The following is a 19,868-nucleotide window of genomic DNA, read 5'->3' on the forward strand; positions in this document are numbered from 1 at the left end:
ACAGTCTTTGCACTAATTCATCCCAAAGGTGTTCTATTGGGTTGAGATCAGAACTCTGTGCAGGCCAGTCAAGTTCCTCCACCCCAAACTCGCTCATCCATGTCTTTATGGACCTTGCTTTGTGCACTGGTGTGCAGTCATGTTGGAACAGGAAGGGGCCATCCCCAAACTGTTCCCACAAAGTTGGGATCATGAAATTGTCCAACATGTTTTGGTATGCTGACGCCTTAAGAGTTCCCTTCACTGGAACTAAGCAGCCAAGCCCAACTCCTGAAAAACAACCCCACACCAAAATCCCCCCTCCACTTAACTTTACACTTGTCACAATGCAGTCAGGTAAGTACCGTTCTCCTGACAACCACCAAACCCAGACACGTCCATCGGATTGCCAGACAGAGAAGCGTGATTCATCACTTCAGAGAACACGGAGTTCCGTTCACTGCAACTAAGGGGCCAAGCCCAACCCCTGAAAAACAACCCCACACCATAATCCCCCTCCACCAAACTTTACACTTGGCACAATGCAGTCAAGCAAGTACCGTTCTCCTGGCAACCGCCAAACCTAGACACATCCATTGGATTGCCAGACAGAGAAGCGTGATTAGTCACTCCAGCAAACTTGTCTCCACTGTTCTAGAGTCCAGTGGCGGTGTGCTTTACTGCATCCGATGCTTGGCATTGCACTTGGTGATGTAAGGCTTGGATGCAGCTGCTCGGCCATGGAAACCTATTCCATGAAGCTCTCTACACACTGTTGTTGTGCTAATCTGAAGGCCACATGAAGTTTGGAGTTCTTTAGCTATTGACTCTGCAGACAGTTGGTGACTTCTGCGCACTGTGCACTTCAGCATGCGCTTACCCCGCTCTGTCATTTTACGTGGCCTACCACTTGGTGGCTGAGTTGCGGTTGTTCCCAGTTGCTTCCACTTTGTTACAATCCCACTAACAGTTGACTGTGGAATATTTAGTAGCAAGGAAATTTCAAGGATGAACTTATTGCACAGGTGACAACCTATCACAGTACCACGCTTGAATTCACTGAGCTCCTGAGAGTGACCCATTCTTTCACAAATGTTTGTAGAAGCAGTCTGCATGCCTAGGTGCTGGATTTTATATACCTGTGGCCATGGAGGTGATTGGAACACCTGAATCCAATGATATGGAGGGGTGGCCCAATACTTTTGGCGATATAGTGCATGTGCCAGGCCTGCCAGAACTGAGTAAACATCTCTTTAGTAAATATCAGTGCACATTACAGCATTGCATATATTAAACATATAATCCAATGTATGTATTACATTTGCAGAGAATATTTGCTAAATATAAAATATGATGTTGAACAATTAAATACATACATATGGCCCATTACAATCTTGTCATCATTATTTATGACACTATTATATGGGAATAGGCTGTTTTTGTAATAAATGTGATATCTGAGGATTATAAGTACAGGGCTCATACCTGGAAACACACTGCAACAAATGACTTAGTGCGAATCCCTCCTTAACATTTACGGCATTGCTCACTGGAAGGGTAAAAGCTGTTTCTTTTACAGAATGCGCCATTTTTCATTGGTCACTTTACAGAGATGTAATCGTGTATATTAATTTCTTTATCAATGTGTATATATTTGTTTGTTTTTGAACAATACTATTCTGTTGACATTCTGCATTTTCTGTCTCCCATTCAGTGTAATGACATTAGATTGTACAATCAGATTGTAAAGCCCAGCCAGAAATCTGTGGTTTGAGCCAGACTGAGGTAAACTTGCAGGCCTTCCCTCAAGGCACAGTGTATGGGGGAACCGGCGGACCTTCCCTCAAGGCACAGTGTGTGGGGGAACCGGCGGACCTTCCCTCAAGGCACAGTGTGTGGGGGAACCCGCGGACCTTCCCTCAAGGCACAGTGTATGGGTGAACAGGCGGACCTTCCCTCAACGCACAGTGTATGGGGGAACCGCCGGACCTTCCCTCAAGGCACAGTGTATGGGGGAACCACCGGACCTTCCCTCAAGGCGCAGTGTATGGGGGAACAGGCGGACCTTCCCTCAAGGCGCAGTGTATGGGGAAACTGGCGGACCTTCCCTCAAGGCACAGTGTATGGGGGAAAAGGCGGACCTTCCCTCAAGGCACAGTGTGTGGGGGAACCCGCGGACCTTCCCTCAAGGCACAGTGTGTGGGTGAACAGGCGGACCTTCCCTCAACGCACAGTGTATGGGGGAACCGCCGGACCTTCCCTCAAGGCACAGTGTATGGGGGAACCGGCGGACCTTCCCTCAAGGCACAGTGTATGGGGGAACCGGCGGACCTTCCCTCAAGGCACAGTGTATGGGGGAACAGGCGGACGTTCCCTCAAGGCACAGTGTATGGGGGAAAAGGCGGACCTTCCCTCAAGGCACAGTGTATGGGGGAACAGGCGGACCTTCCCTCAAGGCACAGTGTATGGGGGAACAGGCAGACGTTCCCTCAAGGCACAGTGTGTGGGGGAACCGGCGGACCTTCCCTCAACGCAGTGTGTGGGGGAACAGGCGGACCTTCCCTCAAGGCACAGTGTAGGGAGGAACCGGTGGACTTTCACTCAACGCAGTGTGTGGGGGAACAGGCGGACCTTCCCTCAAGGCACAGTGTATGGGGGAACCGGTAGATCCTCCCTCAATAAACAGAGGTGTATGGGGGAACTGGCCGACCTTCCCTCAAGGCACAGTGTATGGGGGAACTGGCCGACCTTCCCTCAACGCACAGTGTATGGGGGAACCGGCGGACCTTCCCTCAACGCACAGTGTATGGGGGAACAGGCGGACATTCCCTCAACGCACAGTGTATGGGGGGAACTGTCTGACGCTCCCTGCCTGTGTGTCTCAGTGGCCATGTGATAGTTTTCAGACGCTCCCTGGCCGTGACAGTCTGGGAGTGAATTAGTGGCAGGCGGGGAGTTTGCAGACGCTCCCTGGCACTGACAGGCTGGGCTGGTAACCGGCTGTAGGAGTCGGATCCCGGGGAAGGAGGGAGCGCACTCTCTAACATTCAGCGCTCCGATCGGCCGGGCTCTGTGCGGTGTACTGCTCCGGGATCGCTCGTTCTGTGTGCGGGGATCTTCTTCCTATGCAACCGAGGTGTGTGCGCTGATCGCCGTGTACATCCTCCTGTGATCTCCATCCCTGGACCCCTCATCTCCGCCTGCAATGCACTGAGGACACCCGCCGCAGTCATGACGGTGGATTTTGAAGAATGTATCAAGGATTCGCCCCGCTTTCGGTAAGAGAATGTGATCGGTGCGATCCTAGGGACATCCCTCGGTGTGCTGCGGTACATGTGTGTGTGTATGGAGAGCATCCATCCATAGAGGAGGACACCGGGCACACCATTCATCTGTATGGGAGGAGGAGGACAGAGACATGGAGGATGCACACATACATGGAGGATATACCACCACATGTCATCAGTATCCCTATACCTTCTATATATACAGTATATATCTGACATCTCACTGACCTCTATCTGTCCAATGTAAGATTACATATCTTCTATACATACAGTGTACATACATATCTTCTATACATACAATATACATACATATCTTCTATACATACATACATATCTTCTATACATACAATATACATACATACCTTCTATACATACAGTGTACATACATACCTCCTATACATACATACATACATATATACTCAGTCATTGGCCTTCATCTCTCTATCCTCAAGCATTGGCCCACACACTTGGGGGCACACAGATTCATAGCAGCACACAGACCTGTAGCTACTCAAAGACCATTTAGGGGTCCCAAACCTTTAGGGACACACAACCTCAAGCAGCTCACAGACCTTTAGCTGGACACTGATCTTTACAACAGATCCTTAGCTGCTCACAGATCTTTTTGGACACACAGACCCAGGGGCGGACTGACAACTCATGGGGCCCCCAGGCAATAGGGGATCATGGGGCCCCTGTGTCCTTGCCCAAACTAAAAAAAGCCTATGAAAAAGGTACCAGGGGCATCTCATGGGGCCTCCTACTGACCCCGGGCCCTCGGGCAGTGCCCGAGTTTCCAAATGGTTAGTACGCCCCTGCACAGGCCTATAGCAGCACACAGAACTTTAGGGGACACACAACCTAAAGCAGGGCAGTGACCGTTACCTGCTCACAGACCTTTAGCAGCACACATATCTTTAGCTACTCAAAGACCTTACTTTCACACTGATCCGCTGCAAAAACGCATAGGCGTTTTTACAGCGCTTTCTAAGCGTTTTTAAAGGACATGTGACTTAAAAACTGCACCAAAACGCTTCTCAGAGGCATTTTTGAGGTGCTTTTCAGATGTTTTTGAAACGCTTTTCAGGCATTTTCCATTGATTTCAATGGGAAGAAGCCTTTTTGGTGTATCTTTTAACTCCCCAAACATTCCCCAAAGATGCCGCAAGCAGGAGCTTTTACACCGCACCGCAAGCGCAACGCCTGAGTGTGAAAGCATACATAGATATACATTCACATACATAGGGAAGTGTTTTTCTTTAGCTTTTCTGGCGCTTTTTTAAAAGCAAAAATGCTTCAAAAACTCCACAGTGTGAAAGTAGCCTTAGAGGCACACAGACCTATAGCAGCACACAGACCTTTAGGGGTTCACAACCTTTTAGGGCCACACAACCTAAAGCAGCCTGCAGACCATTAGCTGTTCATAGACCTTTTGGCACACAGATCTTTTATGTGCTCACAGTCCTATAGGGGTCCCCAACATTTAGGAACACAGACAGATAGGAGCACACAGATCTTTTATCTGCTCACATTCCTATAGGGGTCCCCAATATTTAGGGACACAGACCGATAGGAGCACACAGATCTTTTATCTGCTCATAGTCCTATAGGGGTCCCCAACATTTAGGGACACACAGACCTATAGCGGCACATAGATCTTTTATGTGCTCACAGTCCTATAGGGGTCCCCAACATTTAGGGACATACAGACCTATAGCAGCACACAGATCTTTTTACATGCTCACAGTCCTATAGGGGTCCCCAACATTTAGGGACACACAGACCTATAGCGACACACAGATCTTTTTATGTGCTCACAGTCCTATAGGGGTCCCCAACATTTAGGGACACACAGACCTATAGCGGCTCGCAGATCTTTTTATGTGCTCACAGTCCTATAGGGGTCCCCAACATTTAGGGATACATAGACCTATAGCAGCACGCAGATCTTTTTATGTGCTCACAGTCCTATAGGGGTCCCCAACATTTAGGGACACACAGACCTATAGCAGCACACAGCCCTTTAGCTGCTCACAGACCTTTAAGGACACGCAGACCTCTAGCGTCACACAGACATTTAGGGGCAAAAAGACCTTTTATTTGCACACAGACCAGTTGGTGTCTCTCGGCAGTCAACCTACCTATCGATGTTTCATAATACAATGGTGATCATTCTGAGTCAGAGAAAGTTGTCCTGTAATACATTTTACACATTATTATTATTATATGCATACATAGTCAAGCTCACCCATACACTGTACAATCCAATTAGATTAAAGCCATTTAATATGAGGACAGACCTGCAATTTATTCAGTTGGTATTCAATCAGGCAAGCTCTTGCACCACACATGTGATAGTAGATGTAAAGGAGATTGTACAATCCAATTGTATCATGTATTGCCAGCCTCAGTAAAGCAGTACAAGCAGCACTGATGACGTACATATCACAGCCACCCAACGCTGTCACATGTCATATTGGTGAGATCTGTGTATTCTGATTGGCTGTGATGGGTTATTAGGCTTTTTATCTGGTTTTTGCCTCCTTGAAGCTGTAGGTGTGATTGCAGTGTGTCATCAGATGTGTGCTGTATAGGTGATCTATTGTGTATGCGGGTACCCAGGACTGACAAAAGCCTCCTTATAATAAGCAGAAGATGACGGAGCTGCTGCATGTGTTGCAGGAACACGTGATAACCGCAGCGCTTGGGAGTCGTGGGAGGCTCAGGGGGTGTGCGAGAGACTGAATATCATCCGTATAGCTCACATTTAAATAAAATGGCTGAAATTTTGAACATATTCTGCATTTTAGAAGACAAAGATTTCCAAAGCTATGATGGTCCCAGGAAGGCTGTGAGTGGTCCCTCTACATCAGTGGCACCCACAGCCAACTCAGGTTCATCTCTGATTTGTAAATATGTAGAAGGTATATAGGGCAGCACAGCGGCTTAGTGGTTAGCACATCTACCTTGCAGCACTGGGGTCTTTGGTTCAAGCCCTGACCAGGACACTCTCTGCATGGGGTTTGCATGTTTTCCATGTGCTTGCATGGATTTCCTCCCACACTGCAAATCATGCTGGTGGGTTGTCTGCTGGCTAATTGGGCCCTAGTATGTACATGTATGCATGTGAGATAGCGACTTTAGATTGTAAGCTCTTGAGGGCAGGGATTGATGTACTGTATGCAGAGTGCTGTGTGCATTATTAGTGCTTTATAAATAAATAATGTGATGCTTGAAGGGTAAGTGGGTTATCCATTCTGTAGATGAGACCTGTGTTAGGACAGATAAGGGAAATCTGGTGATTGATGGGTTGTGGAAACTGCGTTTCCTGATTGGCACTCTGGTTTCCCAACTCTCCCAGTGTTCTCCGTATAATCAACTTCGGTTGGCGCGGGGTCGGCGGCTGCCTCCTACCTACCGTGTACATGTTACCGACCTTCTGTCATTTACACTGAAAAGATGACTTGAAATCTGATTGGTAGCTGCAGGCAACACCTCCACTCCTTTGGATGACGTTTTTAGAAAATAGATAGACTGGCTAGCACTATACCCCCATGTCCCTTTTTTTTTTTAATAACAAAACTCAAAACATTTTTTTTAGCTTTGGATAAAGTAGAGCGGAATTAGAACACAAGTCAGGTTGCTGTTGCAGTCTGTTTTCCCGATAGGGAGATTCCCCCTCTCTCTTTGTCCTCTTTACCATTATCATCGAAAGTGAAAGTAAAAGAAATTCCCACATTTTGGATTGTCGCCAGAACACGGTGAAATCTTCCAATGGGGCCACTAGTTCTTGTGACAACCAGGGAATCCCTCATTTTGGAGCAATTTCTTCTCACTTTCTGTGTTGGCTATGGGACAGGAAGTGAAGAGCTGTTCACAAGGCTGGATTTACATCTCAGGAGCCTATAGGCAGAGAATTCTGAATATTGATCAAATATTTATATATATATATATTATGTGTAAAGGGGAATGCTGTGGACTTTGATGTAAAGGGGAACACTGTGGATCGTGATGTAAAGGGAACTCTGATGTATGGGGGTCTTTGGTCACCAGAGCCCCCCTTATACAAGAGTCCCCAGAGTTCCCCTTACATCAGAGTCCTCAGAGTTCTCCTTTACATCAGAATCTGCATTGACCCTAAGGTAAAGGGGAACTCTGATGAAAGGGGGACATTGCAGACCATGATGTAAAAGGGAACTCTGATGTAAGGTGGTCTCTGGCCCTCAATCCCCCCCCCTCCCCCCATATCACAGTCAGCAAAATTCCCCTTTACATTAAGAGAATATCGTTCGATCAATGGTTCCACTAAATTTTTTGGACGATTATCTTAGCGTGTGTACGGGGCATTAGAATGATGTAAATCTCCTTCCAGTAAGATCCTGGGGAATACTGAGTAGCCCAATGAGTAGCCCGAATCTTATGAGGAGACGCTCCTTGCACTGTGCTTTAACATCCTCTTTTAAAACTTGGGCTACCCTTCATTCCCAGCACAGAAGCCAAGGGAAAGGTAAGTATATTTATTAGCTTTTTTTTCTTCCACAGTTTTTTGTTTTTGCCGCAGCAACACTTTGTATCGAGGTGGAACTGTTGCTAATGCAAAAACAAAACAAAAAAAAAATGGTAAGAAGGAGGGTAGGAAAGGATCATGTTCAAGACCTGCTTTGGTCCTATGTGCCTACTATGGCAACAGATTAGGCGTAAAGGGCCCAACCCAGTTGTCATTCCTGAGAAGCTTCTTGTTATGCCAAATGTTTCTACAGTCTAATCTTACAGCAGACTTGCATGGAAAAGGTAAAGATTTTACAGCTAACTTCAGGGAGCAAAAACATTATTTGAAATATATTCCTTAATAACCATTGAGATTCTAAGTCCACTTTATATGTACCAAATTCCTTTGCAAACACAGATATTACCTTGCAAAAGCTACAGTATCCACTGTTCTGGAGGCATCTCTACAACTTTGGAATCCATGCCCCCCCCCAGTTTCTCAGTGACATTGGTCACCAGTACAAATGGAGAGGCTCATCTCTACAATGGGATGCAAAAAAAGCCTAACAGAGGGTCTACCCTTCACCACTCTGTCCAACATTAAAAAAAAAAAAAAAAGCCTAGAGATGAGCAAAAGGGGGCAGGAAATTGTCCACCTTCTTCCCATCTTCTCTTCTATGTCACTTAGTTTTCTTAAAGCTACAGATACATTTTTCACTCTGTATGCTGAGACATATTGGCTACCTTAGGTGACACCCTTGCACCCCTGTCAGTCTGTTTTCCAGCACAGACGATGCTTAGAAGCAGTTGTTTGTGGGCAAGAGTTCCCCAATGAAAATGGAAGCTCCCTTTAAATATCTATGGCTTGTAAAGCAGAGTTTATTGTTTGTTTTTTTTAACATCCATTACAATATGAATTCTGGAGAGATCTTTTAATCGGATTAAGTATGCAATCAATACAGGCTAATCAGGAGCAGAGGCTGGGCTTGAACATATGGAGATAGTTTGTGACCGTCAGTGTGGATCAGATGGCGTGGAGGGATGCTGAAGTGGAAACTGAGGTCATCTCCCCATCTAGAATGGCAGGAAAAGTGACAGGAATCCATGAATAATGGCTTTTAAAATGTTACTTTCCAACTCTATGTGATGCTAGTATTGAAACCATTGTAAGTGTTTCTGGTAAAGCAGCCATTCGTAACGGATTGATTGTTAAATTGTCTTGCTGACACTTGACATTATTTTCTGCACCATGTATGATTGATCTTAAACCCTAAAGCCTTTGTATCATAAATATTTACGCTTTTAATATATTTTTTTTCTTTATTCATCCTTTGTTGCATCTCCATGTTGCTGATCTTCTGCAGCTTCTTTTCAACCATTTGCTGTCAACATGCCCTTCAGCAGTGGCTACTTGGCATGGCAGGTTGGGTTTCCTAATGGTGACAACAGTGGACCACGCCTGCATAATTATTATTATACAGGATTTATATAGCGCCAAAAGTTTACGCAGTGCTGTACAAAATAATATGTGTTGAAATTAACTATCAGAAGATAGTGTAACTGGGTGACAACGTAAGAGCACAGTTTGGAGACAATGACAGAGCATGGTCACATGTCACAACAAGAAGTGCCAGAACAAAGACATTTAGAGCTGTATCACTAGGTATTATTTTAGTGAAAGTGGAAGTTCCTGAGAAAGTATGGGAGTCATTGTCACAGGTCAGTGACATTGGCTTCCATGAATAATTTCTGCAGAGAATCAGGGAACCTGATGCCTCCGCACACAAATAAAAGTAAATATAGTCAAATATAATAACTGTATATGTAATAGAATAGAATACTCATACGATATCATTGTGTGCATGGTGATTTGTTTGTGTGAACAACCCTGTATGTTAAGATACCCATTGAAACCCTTCCTGGATATCACTTTCTTGAATAGGGTGACAGTGACATAGTGTCAATGAAATGCCAATCAACATTGTCAACTATGCATCCACTATACAGAGCAGAGATGACTATACTTACATTGACACAGAACTCCTCTTTAATTCTACTAAATGCACCCCCTGAAATGTTTAGCATTATCAATCTCCAACAACAGAAGCTTTTTCCTGCCTCTTTAGTGAAAGTGTCCTCTACCAGGTTCTGTGACCACTTCTGTAATTCTCTCCCTTTGTGCATGCCCCAGAGGACTGGGCCGTTGAGTGTTGTAGTTGATGGCTACTTGTCATAATTAACTATAGCCCCCCAATGGGAAGTACCAAGGAAAGTCTATGAATTGCTCTGGGCCTTAAGAATGTGTGAATAATTAGTTTATGCAGTGAGAAATCTTTTAGGAGGTGACATGCACTGATGTTTTGCAGGTTTCGATGCAAAAAATCGAATGCATGTCTTTTTCTTTTTTTTCTTACAGCAAGGGTGCACAGAGTGCCTGCTTGTACTGTGCCCAGGCGCCCCTAGGGGGCAGTTTTTTTTTTTGCATTTTTGATGTGTTTTTCAGTATGGGGCCAATGATGTGCTGTGTCACACCAAAAGCACCTTCACCTTTTTCCAAGGTGCACAGAAGTGTGCTGAATAGTGGGTGGCTTCATAGACAGTATTAGGATTCCTCTGATTGTGCATTGTTGTGTGACAGATTGCACAGGTGTGAATGGGGATTAATAGGATTCAGACAGGAATCCATAATGACTCAATTCTTCTCCTTCAGTGTAAAGCAGGAATAATTGAATTGTATCCGTATATGTTATGCAATAGGCATGTTTAGGTGTTGAGTCGCTGGCGTACAGTCGCGGATTATTGCATAGCAGGGATGTGATTGTGTGACATAGTCTGATGGAGTTTGGGCTGGGATCTAACCGGACTAGTTTGAGTGCTTTCCATATTTTATTCATGCGCTGTTCTGAGACCGCACACTATAAAAAAAAATCCTAATGGATGATTTTATGAGGCGGTGTAATGCATAGTTTATGTGGATGATACTATTTGTGAGCCTGCATTTACAAATTAACGAGACAGCATTACTTCTGGGTCCTTACAAAGGTGTAGATGTTGGGTGGTAAAACCCAACTAGAATCTGAACAGCTTGGCCTGTTGGCTATACATCTCTCTATACAATCTTCAGGACCTTGTCTTCTCTCCAGCAGGAAAACCTGTGCTAGGTTTAGGGCTCATGTACACTGCAGCAGATAAACGCATGTTTAGGAGCTGTTCAGCGTTTTTTTCAGCAGCCCCTGAACTCACCCTAATATTTTCCTATGTGTCCATGTACACATCTTCGTTTACAGTCGTTTACATGCATTTGAGTTTACAGTCGTTTTTTTTAACGCACCAAACTTGCGTTCAGCACTCGATTTTATCAAGGGTTCAAACGCAAAATGCTTGTAAACGCAGCAAATCACGTTTATAAGCGTTTGAATTTTTTTTTAACTCTTCCAGTTCCCAATGCTGTCCAGAGCCTTTTTTCATCATGAAAAATGCATGCAAAGTGTTTTCAAGGTGCTCAGATGGACAAAACACTGAACACAGGATGTTCCTACCAAGCTTGTCACACATTGTAATGACCAATTCACACCTCAGACCTCTCCCACCCTTGGAACAAAAGATATGTTAATGACCATTCACACCTTAAATTCCTCATGAAGACCCCCTGCCAGGTGGCCTTAATGACTCACTCAACCAGACACCTTTCCCACCCTTGGAAACAAAAGAAATGTTAATGTGCAACTCACACCTAACTAATCTCAACACATACTGCTGTCTCTGCTTCTACTCTCTGTATATCTCTGAAACAGTCTGAAATAGTTAATAATTTACCACTTTTCAGTGCATTCTGGGCATTTGGGAGATTCTCCTGTGCTTATCTTTAAAAAAACGCTTCTAAACGCAAACGTGCATAAACGCGGTATGCAAACACAGCTAAATAGATGTTTTTTAACCTACGTTTTCCAGCAGTCAGTTTCCATCATTCAGAAGTGTCCCGTGTACATGGGGTCTTACTTTTCCTGCGTGGTAATACATTTCAAGTAGAAACCTCATTCATTTCTATGATAGTTCACATCTCGCAGTGCAGTTTGAAGCGGTAGTAAACTCTGCTTTGTTTCTTTTGCCTACAGGTAAGCGTTTAATAAATCTTACCTGTAGGGAAAACGAATATGTCTGTTTCGGAGAAATGGGAATGTTTTGCTGCCGGTGATATTACTGGTGCATGCGCTCTGAATGTGCTCTGAATGAGGGCACAGTGATTGGCAATCCAGAGCTCCGTGCTACGGCCGTGTCTCCTGTGCGCATGCATGGGAGTGACATCATCACTGTTTGGCCATTCAAACGCCCGGAACTCGCAAACCTGGAAGGAAGACCAGGTGAAGATGGAAGCGCAGACATGTTAATGCCTTTAAATTGCAGGGGAACCAGTTTTTTAGTTTTGTTTTGCTAGACTTGACTGCCACTTTAAAGCCTATTAAACCCAAAAACAAACATTTATGATGTTGCAGCTTACCAATTCTTAGATGTGATAGCTGCGTTCATTTTCTTTTTTAGACTTTCTTACTTCTTTTTTTATCTGGTGATCCAGCCAGTACGTTTGTTGTTTTTTAAAAGAGACAAATCTTTTAACACTAGCAGGGAAGCTTACAATAGTCAATTGTTATTTTATTTATGTGAAACGTTTATCCCAATATGGGCTCATGTACACGGGGCGTTTGGAAAACTTTCCTGAACGATGGAAACTGACTGCTGGAAAACGTATGTTAAAAACCGTCAGTTTAGCTGCGTTTGCATACCGCGTTTATGCGTGTTTTTGCGTGTTCGCATTTAGAAGCATTTTTAAAACATAACCTCGGGAGACCTTCCCAAATGCCCAGAATGCACTGAAAAACAGTAAGAAATTAACAATTTCAGACATTTTGAGAGAAATTGAGAGAGCAGAAGCAGAGAGAGCAGTATGAGTTGAGATTACCTGTCTTTTCTGGTTGTATTCACTATGGATCCCATCATGAGCATAATGCGGTGCGTTCTTCCATTTATTTACTTCACGCAAAACCTGGAACTGACTGCTCTGGTGCACTAGATCCATTTGAGTACCTGGAAAACGCTTTACATGCATTTCTGATGATGAAAAAAGGCTCTGGACGGCATCTGGACATGGAACAGTTAAAAAACGCTTCTAAATGAAACCGCTAATAAATGTGGTTACAAGCATTTGGCATTTGAAACGCCAGCAAAATCTGCTCCTGAACACAAGTTTGGTGCGTTCAAAAAAATGACTGTAAACTCAAATGCCTGTAAACGACGATGTGTACATGGACACATAGGAAAACATTAGGGAGAGTTCATGGGGCTGCTGAAAAAAATGCAAAAAAGCTCTTAAACGTCAGTTTATCAGCTGCAGTGTACATGAGCCCTAAGAAAAAAAAACTGCTGTAAGGCTGGCCATACATTATACAATTATCTGCAGATTTTTGGTTTAGATTTACCAAAAACCATATAATAGGAGGACAAACCTAAACAACACTTTCAGTTGTATCCAATTAGGCAGGCCCTTGCACTACATAGTTGAAGGTAAATCTAAAGGAAATTGGGCAGAAAATCTGCAGATAATTGTATAATGTATGGCCAGCCTAAGTGCCTTTAAACTATTAGCTGGAGTTTTGTTTCAATTTGTTAATGCATTTAAATCTGCTAATAAACGTAATATTCCTCTACCCTCCCAGTCTGACTATGCTGCTGTCCAAAGGTTTCCCTCTTGTGCGCCTTCCTCCTAATACAGGTGGCGTGTTACTGGCCAGATTTCCAAGTGAAAATGGAGGGAAAACGATAAAAAGAAAACTGATGCAGCCACCACATCTAATGATTGGTAAACTGCACTATATTATATTTTTGGTTTGGGGTTTATTACCACTTTAGTCTTGCCCAAGCTGGACCTTAAAAATCATACCATTTTGTCTGGAACTCCTGAAAGATAGCAGTGCACTTCCTATATGTGAGTGTGCCTAGGCACTCCTGAGCCTTATAGCTGAATATTTGCAGTTTGAGATCTAAGGTACTGCTAGTGTTAGGAGTGAGATTTGGTGATGTCACTATTGTACTACTCACTGTTCTCCATGCTGGAGTCTCTGAGGAAGGAACAATAACAACAAATATTACACATCGGGATAAACATCCCACCCTGATTAGGTAACAAGGTAAAGTTGACACCAGACTAATCTCATCATTTAGGAACCTCCAGGAGGACTAGCTCACAGACAGAAACAATAGGTGACTCAAATAACAATGGGACAAAGACACAGTAAATACATAACACCTTAAAGCGGAGCTCTAGTCAAAATCTAACAAATGAAAGTAAGCAGCTACAAAAACTTGATAGACACTCACCTGTCCCTCAATCCAGCAGTGTCCTCACCGGAGCTGGTTTCACCGGCTGTCCTCTCTCTCTGGCTCCGGAAACTTAAGTGTGGGCACCCGGCTGTGACAGCTTGTGGCTTCACAGCAGGGTGCCCACTGCGCATGCGTGTGTAGCACTGTGCCTTATGAATAGTTCCGTAGTCTTCTAAGACCTGTCACATATCCCAGAAGAGTATGGGGAGGGAGGGAGGACCATTTCCACTGCCAATCCTTAACGGGGAGCGGGGGACAAGAGTTTAAAGAGGCACTTAGCAGGAGACTCAGCATCAGGTTGTTTTGAGCCGATTACATTAATATATGCTTAGTCTCTGAGTCTAGGAAGGGGGGGTTGAAGCAGTCAATGCTGGTTTGGGCACGGAGACCCCAAATCCGAAGTTGAAACTACTTCAAAAGGTCCTCCAGGCACATATTTCCCAAAGAATAGAGCCCCCTCAAACGTCAGGGCCAATAGTTAGTAGGCAAAAGGCTAGCCTGCAGTCCCCTCCAAAAGCCACTGTCCCAGTTGGGTCTGTCACAGAGTCCACAGGCAATACTGGTGTCTAGTCCTTTGTCTTTTGCCTCTCTTTGTTTGGGCACAGCTTGTAGAGTTGAATTCAAGCAGTGTGAGTACCTGAATTCAACCTTAAATCAGCTGCTTGCAGAAGAAGCAGTACAAGAAGCCACTCCGTTCATGTGCTTACAGGAAGCGTACTGATAGGAGGAGAGAGCAGAGTGACAGGTAGATGAGACGATCACTGTGCTGCTTCTCATTTCACTGTCCAGTCGCAGGCTGTCTCAGAGAACCTGGGCTCTCAGGAAGTGGTTTGAATGATGTTGGACATCAGACTGAGGACATCTAGTGACAGAAATTTCCTGGATTGAATCTACAAATTGCATCAAAAGCTGGTTTTGTTATTTTATTTTTTTAGGTTATGCATCTTTAACTTGTTACTTTTGACTGGAGTTCCCCTTTAAGACTTACCTGTCCCACTTCTGGGAGTGTCGGATGCCTTGTCCCCCTGGCTGAGCTCAGTGCTTCCATCCTCTGGGGCCCATATTCCTAAAGGACACACCAAAGTAATAAGAAGTGTGCACAAGAGTTGTGATTACCTGTATATACAATTTTATGATATATGGAACCTTTTGTCTCTTCATGTTGTTGATCTCTGTAGATGTCCATCTTTGGGTGATGGCCATGTGCTGATATGTATCATGACAATTTCTACAATGTCAAATCTGTTGATCTGGGCGCAGTCAGATTGGTGCATGATTAAAGTAGGTGCTTTTTCACATTAGGGTCGGGGGGTGTTAACAGCAGGCGGTTGAGGGGAAGTTTTACCACTCCCCAACCCGCCACCTATATTAGGTCATGCAGCCACTGTATCGCTGTGATAATACTTTTTACTTCATGGCCACAGCAAAAATGAAATAGCCTGTTTCTTTCAAGTGAACGGGGCTATACCACAACTATCCTGCAACTGTGTGCAGTGCCACAGTGTAAGGTAGTGTTGGTGCTTAAAGCGGAGCTCCATCCAAAAGAAAAAGTTCCACTTTAAGGACTGCTCCCCCGCTCCCCATTAAAAGGATTGGAACATTGGGGGAGCGGGTACCCAAATTTGACAGGTACCTGCTCCCACTTCCGGTCCTATCGCCTAGCCCTAGGCGATCGGAAGCGGAAGGTCCTCCCTCCCTCCCTGTAGTCTTTTGGGACACGTGACAGGTCCCAGAAGACTACAGGACCATTCACGAAGCGCAGCGCTACTTGCGCATGCGCAGTGGGTACCCAGCTGTGAAGCCGCAAGCAATTACAGCCGGGTGCCCACACTGAAGATGCCGACCTCCTGGGCTACAGGACGGCCATTGAAACGGGCTGTGGGGGACACACCACGGGACTGAGGGACAGGTAAGTGGCTGTTTTTTAAAAGTCAGCAGCTACAGTTTTTTTAGCTGCTGACTTTTATTTTTTAATAGGTTGAGTGGAACTCCGCTTTAATGTAGGAGAGAGAACTCCATGATTGGGGAAGAGGGTGGTCAGATGATTTTGACAGATCAGGCTTTCCTCCCATCTTTTTCCTTTTATGACTGTGTGTGCAGGTAATTTATGGCGTTGATGCCGGTTCACACCAGAACGTGGTGCGGTAAAGGCGCGTTTTGTGTGCACCATGTTCAAAATGCACCACCTTTGCAAACTGCCGTGGGTGCAAACGTGTACAACAGCCCAAACAGAGTACCATTACAGCCACCAGATCGCATGGTACCGCAATTCCGTGCAATTGAGTGTGGCGCGTTCTTCAAAAGTAGTGCATTCCTAGAATGAACCTTTTAGTCTGTAATGAGAAGCGGGCTTCTTCAGCTCACTGGAGCCCTAAAATTTGGGACACTGCAGTACTCACATTTTGCTGCAAAAGGTGAGGGTCAGTCCATCCCTCCTTCAACTCCCCATTTGGTTCTTCAGCATAGTAGACAACTTCAGTTATCAGTGGGGAGGTGGAAGAGGGTGTCCAACTCTAAACCCAAGGACAAAATGTATTATATTGCAGCTTACCAAACCGTAGATGTGGTGGCTGCATTCCTTTTCTTTTTTTAAGCTTTTTTTCCCTTTATTTTTACCCGGGGATACGGACAGCAAAATTTTCTGTCCTAGGGTGACCACGCTCAGAATACTTTTTCGGCGGCGGCGGCTTGGGAGGCTTTGATGTCTGTCTAAGTTGGTTATAAATTCATTGAATCGCCCTTGTCCATCCATCCGTGGGTGGGAGCTTGGAAGAAGCTGAGGAGGGATCATTATCTGTTGTTTGGGAGGTTTTTATGTCCATGTAAGCTGGTTACAAATCTACCCAATGTGAGTGCAATAAAGGCCATTTAACCTCTTGGCGCCGAGCGGCCGCACATTTGCGTTCTATTAAAAAAAATCATATGTGCTGAGAGCATGCCCTGCGCACTCCCAGCACACATATCCGGTACTCATGGAGAGGTCCCGATCTCCTCTTTCGATCAAGACCTTTCCCGATCATGTGACCGCCATGATAGCGTGACATGGCGGTCACATGACCCTAAACCCCACCCCGCCTCCCGGCTTCTGAAACCCTTAAAGGGCTGGAAGGCGCCGGCGCCAAGGGGCTAATAATTTTTTCTGAGCCTCATACAGTATCACACTATTGGCATTTTCTTTTACTTTTTATATCGCCCTATGTGGCATCGTTCTTGAAGGGAGATTCAATAAGGAATCGACAAAGGGAAAAACATCTAAGGAGACTACACCCCACCCTTTAAGCCTGTTTTGATTCTCAAAGCCTTATCAGCTTGAGAATCCACTTTATCTGGTGAGTGTGGGGGAAGTGATTCACCACTGATGATGGGGGAAATGATTCACCACTGATGATGGGGGAAGTGATTCACCACTGAGGATGGGGGAAGTGATTCACCACTGATGATGGGGGAAGTGATTCACCACTGATGATGGGGGAAGTAATTCACCACTGATGATGGGGGAAGTGATTCGCCACTGATGATGGGGGAAGTGATTCACCACTGATGATGGGGGAAGTAATTCACCACTGATGATGGGGGAAGTGATTCACCACTGATGATGGGGGAAGTGATTCACCACTGATGATGGGGGAAGTGATTCACCACTGATGATGGGGGAAGTAATTCACCACTGATGATGGGGGAAGTGATTCACCACTGATGATGGGGGAAGTGATTCACCACTGATGATGGGGGAAGTGATTCACCACTGATGATGGGGAAGTGATTCACCACTGATGATGGGGGAAGTGATTCACCACTGATGATATGAGCACGCTGGAAAATTTATAAAATAGTCTGTTTTCTTTCACTTTTTTATCACATATTTTGGGACACTGGACTTTAATTTGGGACTTTTATTGGACTTCTATATTATAAATTTATATTTTATTCTTCATTATTTGCGCTGTGTTACATTATGAAAACACTCAGAATACTGTATCTATGGAGGAGGAACATTGTCACCCTAGGATAGGACAACAGAACCCCTTCCATAAACTTGATGGGTAGGTGTTTTTTTAGTGTGCAGGGATAGCTGGGAACAATGTAACTGATAAGAGTTGGCAGAGGCAGAGAGCATAGGAAGTTATTAGCTCACTAGATTTCTGGCAGGATCAACAGACATATTTTTTTTGCAGTTGTTGAACATATATATACGACTTTCAACTGTATATTTAAAAGTCCAAAAGGAACAAATAAGAGACAGTCATTGTGGGGGTTAAAATACACTTTAAGGTCTGTTCACATTTGCAGCAGCCCTGTTTGGCAAGTGGCTGGGAGGCAATATGCCACCTCTTCACCACCTGTTTTAGCCCAGAGAAGCCTGTACCACCATGCTGAAACCATGTTCATTACATATGGTTCAGGGCAGTTGTGGTGTGGCCCCATTCACTTGAATGGGTTGTGTCTGGTGTTTGTACCGCCTGCCAAAAGTAACCTGGAGTATAATTTTTTCCACAGCATGTGTACCACCCTTTCCAGCAGTAATTGTATCCTAAAGTATATGGATCAAATAAAATAAATAAATAAATACATTTATCTTGAAGAGCTGTGCAGGGGGGTGTGTCAGCAGGGGGCAGAGAAAAAGCAGTACACTGATCCTCCCAGTGAAGAGCTGTGCAGGGGGTGTCTCAGCAGGAGTCAGAGAAACAGCAGTACACTAATACTCCCAGTAATTAGCTGTACAGGGAGCTTGTCAGAAGAAGTCTGACCACTGGAGTACAGACAGGTTGTGCTCCCAAGTAGAATGCAAAGAAGCACACTGACCATGCTGTGATGGGTGCACTTCCACTCCCTGGTGTGTTCAGTTTAAAGTAGGAAAGCGGATCTACCAAGATCTATATAGTGCAAAGTCCTACCTGGTTGGATACACATTGAATGGATTGTGTAGGTAGGGCTTCACATTTATAGCTGTTGGTAAATCTTAAGGCGATTGTACCTAGACTGTAACATACAGTATATGGTCAGGTTAGCTCTATATTTTTAATTAAAAGCTGTGCAGTGTATAGATAGTCTTTACATTGTCACTTCCGCAGTGGTAATTGTATTTTATTTATTCATGTAATGATGTTGTAATTGTTTTTATTATGAACGGGTAGCTCATCCTTTGTGCAAGGTTCAGGTTGCATTGTTTCCTTGTGTCATCCTTTGCACTCTCCTCCTCCTTTCTGGAAATGAATGGTGCTTCATCTTCCTTCATTGCATTAGGGAGGCCTTAGGGACGGGGCGGAAAGTATGAGATATTTCTCGTAGCGAGTGATTCCCTGCAAACCTTAGGGGCTGTCGGAAATTTACATACTTCTGATCACACAACAAAAGGGCTGTTTGGTGGGTCATGGGCTGGGTGGGGTATCACAGAGGATGTGTGCCTGACATCGGCAGAATTGATATTTTCCTGGCTGGAGCTGCATGCATTTAGGAAATTGCAGGATTTTGTTGTTGCTTACAGCTTTGAACTATAGGAAAAAATCACGGATGGGAAGAATTATTTCAGATTCAGCATTCATGTGCTTGGCATGTGATAGTGTAGTGCCCAGGCAGATAGACAGGTATATTCATCACTTTATAGAGTGCTTGGAGGTGTTTTTTTTTTTTCTTTTCAGATTTATATTTTGTCTTTAACAAAAATAAGCTGATCAAATTTTAAATGACCCTTCTCTGCAGTGTGTTTTAACCAGCCTGATATAAAATAATAATAAGTAC

At 44.5% G+C, this 19,868-nt stretch overlaps 1 protein-coding gene across 1 annotated transcript in view; it reads left to right on the top strand.

Moving 5' to 3' along the window:
* The first annotated feature begins 2,798 nt into the window (after positions 1-2,798).
* Positions 2,799-19,868, top strand: part of ACAP3 (ArfGAP with coiled-coil, ankyrin repeat and PH domains 3) — a 273,705-nt gene continuing 256,635 nt past the window's right edge. The window contains exon 1 of the mRNA XM_089675961.1: positions 2,799-3,257. Coding sequence (XP_089532087.1) covers positions 3,211-3,257 — 47 coding nt within the window. The 5' untranslated portion in view covers positions 2,799-3,210. The remainder of the gene's footprint in view (positions 3,258-19,868) is intronic.

The sequence above is a fragment of the Staurois parvus genome, unplaced genomic scaffold (genome assembly GCF_062004578.1).
Source record: "Staurois parvus isolate SC_StPar_1 unplaced genomic scaffold, SC_StPar_1.0 ptg000160l, whole genome shotgun sequence".
Lineage (NCBI taxonomy): Eukaryota > Metazoa > Chordata > Amphibia > Anura > Ranidae > Staurois > Staurois parvus.